Here is a 14,787-nt window from a genome sequence, read left to right as displayed (position 1 = left end):
CAATCACCTTCTCAGCAGAGCGCACAACACGCTACAGTCTCTGTTTGTCCCTGATAGTGGCTCCAGCGTACCACACGGTGATGGAGGAGGTGAGGATGGACTCGATGATTGCAGTGTAGAACTGCATCATCGTCCGTGTTGGCAGGTTGAATTTCTTCAGCTGCCTCAGGAAGTACATCCTCTGCTGGGCTTTCTTGATGACGGAGGTGATGGTGGGCTCCCACTTCAGGTCCTGGGTGATGGTGGTACCCAGGAAGCGGAATGAGTCCACAGAGGTGATGGGGGTGTCAGTCAGGATGATGGGGGAGAGTGGGGCTGTGTGCTTCCTGAAGTCCACAATAATGTCCACTGTCTTCTGGGCATTCAGCACCAGGTTGTTGTGGCTGCACCAAGACACCAGACGTTCAACCTCCCTCCTGTAGGCAGACTCATCCCCGTCAGAGATGAGTCCAATAACGGTGGTGTCATCTGCAAACTTGATTAGCTTGACAGACTGGTGGGTGGAGGTGCAGCAGTTGGTGTACAGGGAGAAGAGCAGAGGAGAAAGAACACAGCCCTGAGGGGAGCCGGTGCTGATGGTCCGGGAGTCCGAGACATTCTTTCCCAGCCTCACATGCTGCTTCCTGTCCGTCAGGAAGTCAGTGATCCACCGGCAGATGGGATCAGGCACATTCATCTGGGAAAGCTTGTGTCGGAGATGGTCTGGAAGGATGGTGTTGAAGGCAGAGCTGAAGTCCACAAACAGGATCCTGGCGTAGGTTCCTGGGGAGTCCAGATGCTGCAGGATGAAGTGTAGGGCCATGTTGATGGCGTCGTCTACAGACCTGTTGGCTCTATATGCAAACTGCAGGGGGTCCAGGAGGGGGGCCGTGAGGGTCCTGAGATGGGAGAGAACTAGGCGCTCAAAAGACTTCATGACCACAGATGTCAGAGCCACGGGTCTGTAGTCATTTAGTCCAGTGATCCTAGGTTTCTTGGGGACAGGGATTATGGTGGAGGACTTGAAGCAGGCAGGCACATGACATGCCTGCAGTGAGGAGTTGAAAATGCCAGAAAACACTGGGGCCAGCTCGTTTGCACAGTGTCTGAGGGTGGCAGGAGACACGCCGTCTGGGCCGTGATGCTGCACAGTGGGAAACATAATCCCAATTCGACTTTTAGAGACATGTTACTGCCTCAAATTGACTGAATGAATAAGGACAACAAGAGAAGTGTGCTTGTCGGTGGGAGAAGGTAATGTCGAGCAGGGGATATGCATCCATCAAGATAGAAATATGCAATATGGTAGAAAATGCAGAAACCAGATAGACGAGAAGCAGGTCAGACGAGGGGCTCCAAAAGCTGGGGGAGCAACCACAGTGCTGCAGGACCGAGCTGAATCATCTGAAACAGGTGAGGAAAACCCTGGGATGGAGAAGGTACCCAAACAGATGACCGAGGCAAACGGCAAAACCTTAATGCTTTGCAGCAACTGTTGGAGGTGATATATAAGGGAACTGCCAAGAGCAAGCTCAACAGCCTTTGGAAGTTCATCTTCGAGGTCTGCAGAGAGATGTTTGATGAGCTTAGGAGGAGTGAGCCCACAGCCCCAAGGAAAGGCAGAAGAGAGAGAGATGGAACAACTGACCAAAGACTGACGCCAACTCCGTCGCAACTGTAGGAAAGCGGCACACCATGACAAAGCCAGCTTGAAGGAGCTGTGGGACAAGCTCAAACAAAATCACGCCAGGTTGCAGAGAGTGGAGAGAATTGGAAAGAGAAGGACAAAATAAGAGAAAGAGAGAACTAGAGCTTCATCAGGGATCCCTTTGGGCTTGCTTGAGAGTTGCTGGATGAAAAGAGGATTGGCAACCTAATCATCAATAAGGAGGCGCTGGAGTGATACATCAAGAAGCAGGAACTCCAGCAACACTTGAGGGAAGATGAACAACTTTAATAATTGTCCAACGCGTTTCGGCTTGTGGCCTTCATCAGGGTCATAGTAAAACATTGTAAAAAATTGCTTAAATATAAGACAGGAAACAGAAAAAAATTCTAATTAACCAGTCAAAACTTCATAGATAGGTCAGCTGAAATACACTCAAAAAAATGAAATTGGGTGGTTGTTAAATTTACAAAATTCACTGCACTGCACTGTCAAAGCACCCAAGAAGGTCTTGGGTTCAAATCTGCAATCTGGCCAAGTTTGCAGTGGGTTCTCTCTGGGTACTCTGGTTTCCTGCCACAGTTAAAGTCATGCAGTAATTAGGGTTAAGTTAATTGGTGTTTCTAAAATATCTGTGAACATGAGGGCAAATGGTTGTCTGTCTCTCTGTGATAGACTGGTGACCTGTCCAGTATTCTGACTCCCACCCTGTCACATCTGGGATAGGTCCCAGCCTCACTGCAACCCTGGTAAAGATAAGAGGACGGATGGAGTGCAAGTTATTATAAATCCATTAACATTTTATGTTAACCAGACTCTAGACTTTGTTGAACACTCCAAAAAAATAACTCTTTAAATGAACTTAATATAAATGGATTAATAAATGGATTTCTATTACGAATAAGCATGTTTTGTTGCACTAACGTCATTTGCATGGGTTGGATCAAATCAATTAAATTAAGTTGGACACAACTGTAGTAAAACAGTTGATTCATCATTAATTAATCAAGTTAGTCCAACTCAAGTACATTAAGTTGGAATAACAGAATTGCATAATGATAAAATAAAGCAATTTAATTACGTGGAAATTCTTTGATTTTTTTTTATGTTCATTCAAAGAGTTATTTTTTTGAGTTTGAACTTAGAAAACAAGATTACATCATAACATGGGAACACATTTGTTAAAAGATCCTTATTTATGTCTCTAAAATGTAAAATCTAGACTTAAAATGTGGACTTAAAGTGAGATGTCTAGAACGCTACTCCTTCTTTGGTTAAAATAGGATAAAATTTCTATTGGCACCTCTTTGGTTTAGTTTAATGGCTTCTATGCCTAGGAAAAATAATGGTGAATTTGGATGTTTATCATTGAAGTGTCTTGCAACAGGGCTGGTTAAATCATTCCTCTTGATCGAGCTTCTGTGTTTGTTAATTCGATCCTTCAGAGGGTGGGATGCTATATATATTTTATTGCATGGGCACTGTATCATGTAGATTACATTTTTAGTTCTGCATGTGATAAAGCCCTTTATGGCAATGGTTTTGTCACCTATAGGGTCTTTGAATGATTTAACATTTTTGGTGTATTGACAATTAATGCCATGTCCAGAAAGTTAATTTCTTCAGTACTGTAATTGAGGGTGAAACGTAAGCCTGCAAAGTGTCCATTAAGGAATTCTACAAACTTTAGTAATATAGAGACTGGTCCTTTCCAGAGTAGAAACACGTCATCTATATAACATTTCCAAGACACAATGAATGATAAATAAGGGTTATTTTGGTGATTATATAGAATTTGTTCTTCCAGATGACCAACAAAAAGGCAGGCAAAACTGGGGGCCATTTTGGTTCCCATTGCAGTGCCAGAGATCTGAAGGTATGGTGTGTTGTTAAAAAAGAAATAGTTCCTTTTAAGGACAAAGGCAGCCAGCCTTGTTAGGATGGAACTAGATGGTAGTTTAGTAGACCTAGTCTCAAGGAAATGCACGCTTTTTTTTAAAAATTATTATCATTTCAACCAAAGAAGGAGTAGCGTTCTAGACATCTCACTTTAAGTCCACATTTTAAGTCTAGATTTTACATTTTAGAGACATAAATAAGGATCTTTTAACAAATGTGTTCCCATGTTATGATGCAATCTTGTTTTCTAAGTTCAAACGTGCTTTTACCATTAAAGACTGCCCTTTTTTTTTTCTTTCTTGTGTGTATATTCATAGCACTCCTTCTAATGCATTTCATGCATGTGTTATTTTCAGGCATATGGGGGTTATGTCACCCCCCTCCTCCTCATCAGTAATGATCTAGTCCGGTATTTACTTGGGCGTGAGCCAATTAACCAATACCTACCTATTATATGTCAGCTGACCTATCTATGAAGTTTTGACTGGTTAATTTGAAATTTTTTCTGTTTCCTGTCTTGTATTTAAGCATTTTTTACAATGTTTTACTATGACCCTGATGAAGGCCACAAGCCGAAACGCGTTGGTCAATTATTAAAGTTGTTCATCTTCCCTCAAGTGTTGCTGGAGTTCCTGCTTTGTGAATTCTTTCATCCTCTCCATGCACCTTGGAAACAGGTGAAGTTGTGCCAGAAAAAGAAGTGGAGGAAAGTTTCACAAGTTTTATAAAAACTGCCCCCAGGTGCCCAGAGCACTGTGGAAGTTGATTTAAAAAAAAAAAACAGCCAGGAGGGAGCAACAGGTCCCTTCAAAATTGAAGCAACCTGCACAGGTGCTTCACTGTGGAGTGCTTCACGCCACGATGGCAACAAGGACAACAAGGAATAGCTATAAGATATGTCATCTTATGTTTCTGTACACTATGCCGGCCACTTGGTTATGGCGTTCCATGTATGCCTTGCCTGCTAGCATCTTGCACCCTGCTGTTATGTGCTGGATTGTCTCTGGGGCATCTTTACACAGCCTGCACCTGGGGTCTGGCCAGGTGTGATAGGAACAAGCTCTGAGCACAAGCTCCATAGAGGCTGGGGTCTGTGCTGCCATGATTAGTGCCTCTGTGCTGTCTTTCAATCCAGCTTTGTCCAGCCACTGGTAAGATTTCTGTCAGCCACCTCCTCTATTTGCTGGTGTTACATACTGTGCAGGGGCCTGTCCTTCCATGATGGTTCCTCCTCTTCTTCCTCATTCTTGGGTTTCTGCTGCCTGAGGTATTCACTGAGCACGTAGTCAGTTGGGGCCATCTTCATGATGTATTCGTGGATGTTCGTTGTCTCATCCTGGACCATGGTGCTGACACTCACCAGTCCCTGGCCTCCTTCCTTCCACTTAGCGTACAGCCTCAGGGTGCTGGACTTGTAGCCAGTCTTGTCAATGACCTCACTGAGGGGGTTCAGGCCTATGCAGAACAGCAGTGGGGACAGAGCATCTCCTTGGTAGATCGCGCACTTGATGGTGACTTGTGCTATGGGCTTGAAGTTGGCCTCCAGTTTGTCCGCCACATCCCCATTGAGTTCCTGATGAATGATGATCGTCAACTAGTAACTGGTTCATTTGTGCCGCTCAGCGCTCATGGAATACAGTCAGCTTCTTCAGCCAGTAGGCGCAAATCATGTGGGTGCCTGGTGCTGTCCAACTCTTCATACTGGAGAACCGTTCTTAGATATCTGCCACTGTGATGGTTACTGGACCCTGTTCAGGGAGGTCGCTGTGATCTGCCCTCAGATCCACTAGCCACTGAGCATTGCTGTTATGGGTTGCGTCCTTCTCCCATATGCTCTTCCAGTATTGTTCCGTCTCCAGCCTTGGTGGTGCTGTTCTCATATTGTTACCCTGCCACTGAGAGTATACTTTGGATGGCTCTTTGGAAAACAGATGGTTTATTCTACTGCCTTCGACCTCTCTGGTGTACCTCTTCAAGCGGCTGGCCAAGGCTGTGAGTCGGTGCTTGGCAGTTTCCAAGGCCTCAGGTATGGACAGCTTCCTGTACTTCTTAGGCACCTTCTTTGTCGCACCTTTCTGCAGCGCCGATATTTGGATAACCTCCACCGTGCTACTTTGATCCTAGCCTCTAGTCTCCTTCTCCATGGAGGGTACTGCTTCTTGTGGCTGTTTAACTTGTAGCCAAGCATCTCAGTGATTCAGTGATATATGCTGCTGCATATATATATATATATATATATATATATACACACACAGTGGTTCCTCGTTTATCGCTGTAGTTACGTTCTAAAAATAACCCTCGATGGGTCGAATCCACGAAGTCCACTGTTAGAGAATGAAACCAAAAAGGCACCCACGGCTGCCTTTGATGGTGCAAACGTTTCATCGACACTGTTGTGTTTGTTGGGGAGAAAATTTACAAACATGGGCACGTGTTGAAGTGCACTCACTGAGCTTGCTGTGTCTTTTCATTTCCTCTAAGACACTCATTTAAGAGTGAAATATGGAATATACACCACCCCTATCTGATGATTCAGTTCACAATTTCCAGCTGAGAGCTTGCACTTGGCTGCCTGAGAAAGAGCACCAAATCTCACTCTCTCACCTCAGCTATGACAGCCTCTGCGGAAAATTGCCTGCTCTAAAAATAGCACAGTCTAAAGATGCCTGGAAGCTAAACGAGCCACAATAAACTAAATGCCACTGCAGGAAGCAACCTTTGAGTCGCAAAAATGAGACCCACGCTTCTCTCTTCTCTTTTGCTTGAATCTTTAAAGCAGTGACATCACTTTAAGTCTCCAACACAGAGAATAATTTACCTCAAAGATAAATGAGTGGAACAGGCTAATATTTTGTCCTGACCTCTAAATCTACGAAAGCAGATTACCTTTAGTACAGTATACAAGGGGAATCCTAATTTTATTAGAAACCTGACCGGAGAAAACTACCAAATATCTCCTCCAATATAAATGCTCATAGGTCTCTGCAGTCAAGGAGGATAAAAGAGATCCATATTAGCTGTACAGTAGAAATGCATCTGTAGGAATGACTGGCTTAGGCTCTGTGTCATAGTCTACTTTCTTAAAGCTCTCCTGGACAGTAACAAGAAGTCTCAGCAGTAATGTTCTAAGCATATGGAACAGTTTTGTTTTCACACTTCATAACAACCAGTCCTCTGGTATCAGACTGACTTTTGATATAATATTAGTCCAATCCAACTTTATTTATATAGCACTTTAAAAACAACAAAGTTGACCAAAGTGCTTTCCAATAATAAAACAGAGATAGCAGTTAAAAACACTAAGCAGACAAAGAAGCAAATATAAATAACAATAAAATAAATACATGAATGAAAAAGAAGATTAAAATAAATCAGTATATATATTAAATAATAAAACATGAGTAAAGTAGACAATAAGATATACAATGAATATGATTAACAAAATAAAAGGATTAAGAGTGACCAACAGCTGACTAAAACTGACTACAGGTTGACTCTGGTACTACTCCTAAAAGCCTTTGAAAAAAGGTGTGTTTTTAAAGTGATTTAAACATTTCAAGAGTTGGTGCATTTAAGTGCAATTCAACCCCACTTTATCTTTAGGTGAAGTCTTTTTTTCCCCAAGCACACCAAACGGGTTTACAAGATAATAGGTCAAAGGTTACCATAGTTGTCATAAGTTTCTTATCCCGACACACTGGGTATCATAATATCCATCCGCATCTTCAAAGGGAAGACGAAAAGACACATTAGTCTCTTTACATTTAGGCTTTATTTTTCCTGCTTTTAGCATAAAGCAATCCATTCGCTGCGATAATGTCAAGGTGTCTATCAAAACACCTGTTGTCCTAATCTTCTGCCTTTTTTCTTTTCTATTGTTCTTCTCAATAATAAGCTAGCCAATAATGCTGTTTTCCTGGGAGCACTATCCCCCAACCAACCTACTGGTGTATTCAGTTACACAATGAGTGTTTTTTAAATTTGATTCAATTCAATTCTGTTTTATTTATATAACACCAAATAACAACAGTTATATTAATTTTGTAAGGTAAACACTCTACAATAATACACAGAAAACAGAGAAACCTGTAACAATCAGATGACCCTGTATAAGCGAGCACTTTGGCGTCTTTTTGGATATGTTTCAAACCACTGCAGCGTAGTACCTTTAATATCTAAAGCATATGCTAATCACCGTATTAAAATATTATGGCCAACAGTATTAGGATAAGCACAGAGATGAGTCTCTGTTAGAGGCCATAAAAAGATCATTTGTAACCTTCACTAAAGCTGTTTCTGTGCTGTGATGGGCTCTGAAACAGTCCAAAGGAAGGAAGCTGTGGTCTACCATCACTGCACAAATCAAAATATTATTACACTGGTGTGATCCCACCTCTAAAACACAGTGGAATGATACCAGATGTTCATATACAGGCTATATTACGAACATATGGAAATGGTAATTAAAGAACAAGGAGGATAATATTAAAACTCTGAGCTGAAGATATCAGTAAATACATACTGTTTATTCTAATAGGAGCAGCAGCTTTTTTTAAAATTGGTTGGTTTTGGTTTTTGGATTTTTGTATTCACTTGTTGGAGTGACACGTGTTTGAAGTCAGGAAAAGTCAGGAAAGGATAAAATCCCGACTGCTACTGCTAAAAATTAGGAGTTTGGAATTACAGCCCTGTTGCACTAATCTCGTGTCATGTCATGCAAATATACCATCTGTTCTATCAGATCTGCAAGACTGATGGAGAATCATTTATAGAGCAGCATCTCTTTTTGTTTAGATGAGAAACATGTAATTCTGTATATCCACTGTGTTTGGTGAGTCTTTAATGCAAAAGAAATTTGCTCTAACAAACCCAGCCTTAAACACAGAAGAGAAAATCATTTAGTCAGAACCACTATAGACAAAATAAAATAGTTTTTTCCCCAACTATAGAAATGTGTCTTTGGGGACGTAGCTCTGTTCTGGAGAGAGCAGTAGCAAAAGCCTAGCACAGTACACACCAGGCAATGAATGTGGGGGGTGGGTGGGTTGCAAAGCAGTTTGCAGATGTGCAACATTTGTATGCAAGCTAACACAGCTTAAATAGCATGCTGTGTATGGAATTTGGCAATTGAATGTATAGACGGGTATCAGCTGAACCATCAGCTTCTGCAGACTTGCACTGAGCTGTTCTGCACTGTGCACTAAACTGACTTTGTGACCTGCCTGAACTCACCTGACCTTTACAACCACTGTGGCTCATCAGCCTGGATAGCTGAGGTGTGGTTAGCTTAAAGGCGTGGAGGAAAATCATTACTGTAGGAGAAGGTTTAGTTTAACATCTGGATTAATAGTTAGTGAAATCATTTTCCTGACTATGAAAGTCTGAGTTGTGCATCCTTTCCCCTGATTACCTGTGTGGAAAAAAATCATTATGTAGCCGTCCACTTTTTCCGGTGCTCCATAACTAAACATTAGAAAATCCACTTTGCTTGTGGAGAAACTAATTATCTAAATCTAATCTCAACCATCCACTACTTAATCGTTTTAGTGCTTCAGTGGTTCCTAAACAGTGCAGGACTCTATGATACACATTTAGAACCTAATGAGAAGTATTGGAGTGCTGCTTTGATTGGAGTTAATGAGGTCATTTTAAGAGAACAACCTAAACATCCTACACTAGGAAAAGCTTTGCAGGCTCATGAATCAGTCATTTACTAATCATGGTAAATTAATTGCTACTGAAATAACTCTTTTACTCAATTGGAGCTCTCCAATTGCTTCGACACATGGACGCGGTGAGCCAGGGATCAAGCCTTCTGAGTAGTAGACGTCCCACAATGTCAACCACCTAATGAATATGACCCAAAATAAACATGCTTAAATGATCACATATAATGGCTAACTTCACAGGCATTTACTTACATTCAGGTCAAATGCCATTGGTGATGTCTTCTCAGATTTCTACATGTGTATTTAGGAATGCCAAACCAGGTTTATTTTTGAGGCATTCGCCAATTTTTTATGTCTTTTGTCCTGATTTTGTTTTTTTGCTCTTCCTGCCTCTTTATAGAATCACATCGCCTTCGCTGAGGTCACATGATGTGGAATCGGCTGTGCGGCAGACCCACTGGACGTCCACTCTCTTCACCGTCCAATCCAATTATTAAGAGTGCAGCGCTAAACCCATTCTTAGTGTGTGTCTGGTCTGTGGTATGTTGTTCTTTGTTGTCTTTATCAGGCCCCTGATTTAACTCGCAATTTCTTGTACTCAAAGAAAAAAGGTTTCTTCTGCTTCCATCTATGCACTTATTCTGAATCGTTGTTGGACTCTCGCCTCCCAAATGAAGCCAAGCAGACTGGGAGACTAGATGATCATGTGAAGGACTGGACTGGATACAACATCAGTGCTGCTCAAGTCAAGTACATTATTATTTTATATGTGAAAAAGTATTTTTCCAATAAGATGGTTATAAGGAAAAACTCTCTCTTTCTATATTTTATTACTTCCTTGTGTTGCATCACATTTCTAAAGCAATGCTGTGAGTATTAGAATGTAACTACTGAGCCTGTATTTATCAAATTAATCACAGTGAAAATTTCAACTTAAATCAGTGATAGAAAATAAACAGACTAAAGAGGAAAGGTATACTTTACCAATTCTGATTGCATAAACAGAGTTTCTGAGTATTTAAATGGTAAATGGCCTGTATTTATATAGCGCTTTACTAGTCCCTAAGGACCCCAAAGCACTTTACACAACCTGTCATCCACCCATTCACACACACACACTGGTGATGGCAGCTACATTGTAGCCACAGCCACCCTGGGGCGCACTGACAGAGGCGAGGCTGCCGGACACTGGCGCCACCGGGCCCTCTGACCACCACCAGTAGGCAACGGGTGAAGTGTCTTGCCCAAGGACACAACGACCGAGACTGTCCAAGCCGGGGCGCGAACCAGCAACCTTCGGATTACAAGGCGAACTCCCAACTCTTGAGCCACGATCACCCGTAAGACAGAAAGCAGCAGTGGTAGACTAGAACGATTGACAGATGCAGCATAAAACTGCTAACGTAGCCCCCACAGTGTCTAAAAAGCAGGGTAATGGTGTTTGGGGGATGTTCTCTCATGCTAGTTTCCAACATTTGGGAAGTCCAGTGTTTTGTTGGACCACACATGAAAATTCTCAGAACTTTGATAAATACAGGCTGAAGTCAAAGGAGCAAATAAGGAAAACTGAAGTGTTTTTCATCATGTCTGACTTCTCCAGCCATCTCACTAAGGGTTTAGGGTACAACAGTCTATGTGTTTATACAGTATACAGTCAGCTGCAACCAATGACAACAATATACACTCTGACTATACTTTGACAAAAGTATTTAGGCTTTCTTAGCTGCACCAGACAATCACCCCTCCCTCTGTTTTTGTTTTGTGTCTGTTTGCCTTCGACTTCGAGACTGCTGCTTTGACTTTCTCCTATAAAAGGTTGTGATATAGTTTTCAAACCTGCCCTCAACACTTGAAAAGTGCCCAGGAGCTGATATACAAAGCAGAAGAGTTCCAAAAAGACTTAGTCCATAACTGACTAAGATGATGAGCAAACTAAATTTTAAGTTATTATTGTTGAATGTTGCCCATACTTTAAAAGTTCCCAAGTTTTTCTTTGTTTCTTGTAATAGTAACCAAATTTAGTATGGTGACTCCATTTATTTCATAGCAAAATCAGCCACCAAAGCAAAAGCAACATGTAATTACAAGATTGGATAAGTAGAAGAAAATGGATGGTAATGATTGATGATTAAGCAGTAAATATTTGGCATTTAGGTTTAATGAATGGCGTGCATCTGCATTAACTGCTTACATCAGAAAAAGACTGTCACATGAAATTTTTGATAAAGACATACTTGAAATGATAAAATATCTAAAGATATCTGTTTTCCTTAACACTACTTTCATCTGTGTTGTCATTGCGGTGTCATTTGTATTGGGACTCGTTCTTCTTTGTAGCAAAACCATTTTGGGCTTTCTTTGGCATTAAAACACAGAGAAAATCTTTTGGCCCTTCAAATCTCTATTTTTGTAGTGACAACTAAAGCACTTATTGATGAAGACTGTGAATAAGAATGTTCGCAAAACAGCACTTTAAATCAAGCTATGACTTCCCTCATTGCTAATGAAATGGCCACAAATTTCATAACTGCTTGAAAACAAATCACACAGAATATTTGAGATTTTGAGGAACAAAACCTGCTCAAATGTGTATCAGAAGAGCTGCAACACTGTCCCAGTATGCCAAAAGGTTGATTCTGTTCATCTGGACGTTTTCAGTGGGAGAAACATTTCATCACTCATCGAAATGACTTCTTCAGTCTCAGCTGACTGCAGGGGTGGGCCAATTTTTTGGCGCAGCGTGTTTTGGGGTTTCAAAGACAAAAAAACTCAAATGTTGTGATACTCCTGACACATAAAGGGTTTTTGCATAGGCAGCGGTTGTCCTTCTCTTTTTTTATTTGTTTGTATTTTATTTGTATTTTTTGTATTTTCCTTCTGATATCTGTACCTGAGCTGAGTTAACGCAAACATTTCCCCGTCGTGGGATCAATAAAGTCTTATCTTATCTTATCTTATCTCTCATCTTCTCTACTGGATCATCTGGAGCTTTCTTTAGGCGCCTTTCCAGCTTTGACAAAAGTCCAGCTGGGATAACCACATTTACTCTTCTTGATGTTCTTCTGCCTCCCTGGCTGCTGTGTCAGTGGGGATGGTGTTCGCTCTGTGTTGTAGCGTCCTGATGACTCCCAGTTTGTACTCCAGTGGATGATGAGAGTCAAACCTTAGATACTGATCCGTATGTGTAGGTTTACGGTACACATCAGCGTTTAGATGTCCCCCATTACTGATATTCCCCAACTCTCATGGCTATTGGTCAGTGGTCTCTGATCAGTGGTTGTTGATCAATGCTCATGAAAATTTGCATATTAATGATCAAGGTACTGACCTCCCAGCCTATTGTTCATTGGTGGGCTGGTTTCAATCATTGTGCAAATGTACTGTTTATAAGATTGGGGAAACCTGCAGTCAGCTGAGACTGAAGACGTCACCTGGATGATGACGAAACGTTTCTCCCACTGAAAACATCCAGATGAACAAAATCAACCTTTTGGGATTTACTTACCTGGATGATTGAGCATGCATCAAGACTATCCCCGCATATTCAAAACAAAAGAGAACTGTAAAAACGTATATGTTAAAACTACAAAAAATGCTTATATGTATATCCTTTCAGTCATATTGTACATTACTGCTTATCTATTTTCTTATGACTGTGCATTGTGTGTGGGTGCGTTCACAATAGATGTTTATTTTATCTCTCAGATAACTGTTATTGCTTCTTTATCTTATTTAAGTAAAACAGAGTATGTTTCATGTTAATGTTCACAATTACACTTACATTTTTATACTCTCTGTTCTATTTATATTTCAGTTCTACTGTGTATCCCATTCCTTAAATGACCTTTTTCTGACAAGGGTTGCAACCTTTTCTAAACTTGTGATTTTTACCTTTTTCCTCCATGCTGTAGTGATTCTTTACTTCTGGTGGACTACTTTGTATGGATGTCATTGCACCTCTTCTGACCAAGTTATTTTTTTATATTATTCATGTTCTGCTTTTCAAAATTCTATTCAATTCTTTTCAAATTTTAAGTTAAAACTGTGACCTTTTACACTATAGAAGAAGTTGTTTACAGCCTTTGAATAAAAAACACTAAAAGGACTCAAATCCCATCTCTTTTTTCTGTTAGGTCTTAATCGTTCTTAATAAAGTATTAATAATCATACTTGATTAATCATACTTGATTAAGACTTTCCTTCAAAGCTTTAATTTTTAAAGACACTTAACTGATAATTCTTTTTTCATCCAGTCCTTGAATCTGCAAGAAAAAGTGTTTTCAAGCAAATATTAATTATATTCAGAGTTTAACCTCTAGGAAGGCAGGGGGGTGCAGGAAATATGGATGTTCTCTGTCCACTTTCTTCATTTGTCCTTCCTGTGTACATTTTGACTATGTGTGTGCATCAAGGACTTGCTAATGACTAAAGGCATAGGCTACAGGATAGCTTCGGCCTGGGAGGAGTGAGGCAGACTGGGACCTGGCATCACGGCATCCAAGCTGAAGGTGTGACCTCTGTCATGCTGGGCAGTTGGATTTCCGTTGCAAAAGGTACCAGCAGTGAGACTGCTGAGTGATTGATGGGCAGCCGGGACTGAGACAGGAGATTGCTGTTGCAGTATGAAACTGGACAGTGAGATCATGCTGTCATAGCAGTCATGCTGGGAATCGAGAACTGGTTTTTGTAGCGAACCGGTTCCTGGTAGTTGAAATCCTTGGAATCGATAGTCTGCTTCGATCTCACTTACCGGTTCTTGTGCTTGCGCTACAATTTACTGATTTCCGTTATCAGAGGATATCGTTATCAAACATAGTAGGGAAGAGTGGATATTACGTTTATTTTTATTGCACAAAAGCATAATGGTAAAGTGCAAACTGCATCCAGGACAGAAACAACTGTATTAAGCTGCTAAGACAACTTCAGCTCTGTGAAAGTACAGTCAGCACGCTAAAGCTAAGCTAGCCAAAACCCAGAGTGACACTAAAGCTGAGTGAATGTTGATCCCAGCCTAAGAGTAGGAGTATCATATGTGCGTCCTTGTCATATGTATGGACTCAAATTGTGGTCATAAATATTTTGTACTTGTAAACCAGGATTTGTATGTGTAAAAAGAATTTGTGTGTGTGTAAAAAAGATTTGTATGTGGATTTATGTGTGAAACTCTGCACTCACTGTTGTGGAAATGACAGTCTTCACTAGTGGGGATCAGTGTTGCCAACTCCTCAGTAAGGAAAATCTCTATTGGTTGTCCTAAAAGTTGCTAGAAGCCGCTAAATGACATCATCGCCTAATTTGCATAATTGATCATGCTAATCTAATTGTAACCTACGTTGTTGGAGAGAGAAATAACATCGTGGAAGAGACATAAAGTGAGTAAAAAACGTCCTAAATGCATTTAGAGTTTATTTAGAACTACAAATTAAATTTCTTTTAGCAATTATTGTTTTCTTTAATGTCACAATTCCAACCCTGCTCCTTTATCCGGGCTTGGACGACCAAAGATGACCCGAAATAGGCACTCTGGTGGAGTTACTTTGTGTGTGTGTGTGTTTATATGTAGTTTTAAAACTT

At 40.9% G+C, this 14,787-nt stretch overlaps 1 protein-coding gene across 2 annotated transcripts in view; it reads left to right on the top strand.

Annotated features, from left to right (window-relative positions):
* Positions 1-10,280, top strand: part of plppr5b (phospholipid phosphatase related 5b) — a 101,053-nt gene extending 90,773 nt beyond the window's left edge. Inside the window, exon 7 of one of the 2 annotated variants that reach the window (XM_026179129.1) lies at positions 9,614-10,280. In XM_026179129.1, the coding sequence (XP_026034914.1) occupies positions 9,614-9,710 (97 nt within the window). In that variant the 3' untranslated portion in view covers positions 9,711-10,280. The remainder of the gene's footprint in view (positions 1-9,613) is intronic. The other variant, XM_026179130.1, reaches the window with a different exon arrangement.
* Positions 10,281-14,787: the final 4,507 nt, after the last annotated feature.

Source organism: Astatotilapia calliptera, chromosome 9 (genome assembly GCF_900246225.1).
Source record: "Astatotilapia calliptera chromosome 9, fAstCal1.2, whole genome shotgun sequence".
NCBI classification, from domain to species: Eukaryota; Metazoa; Chordata; class Actinopteri; order Cichliformes; family Cichlidae; genus Astatotilapia; species Astatotilapia calliptera.
The sequence above is the reverse complement of the archived record's forward strand: the minus strand, read 5'-3'. Positions and strand labels throughout refer to the sequence as shown.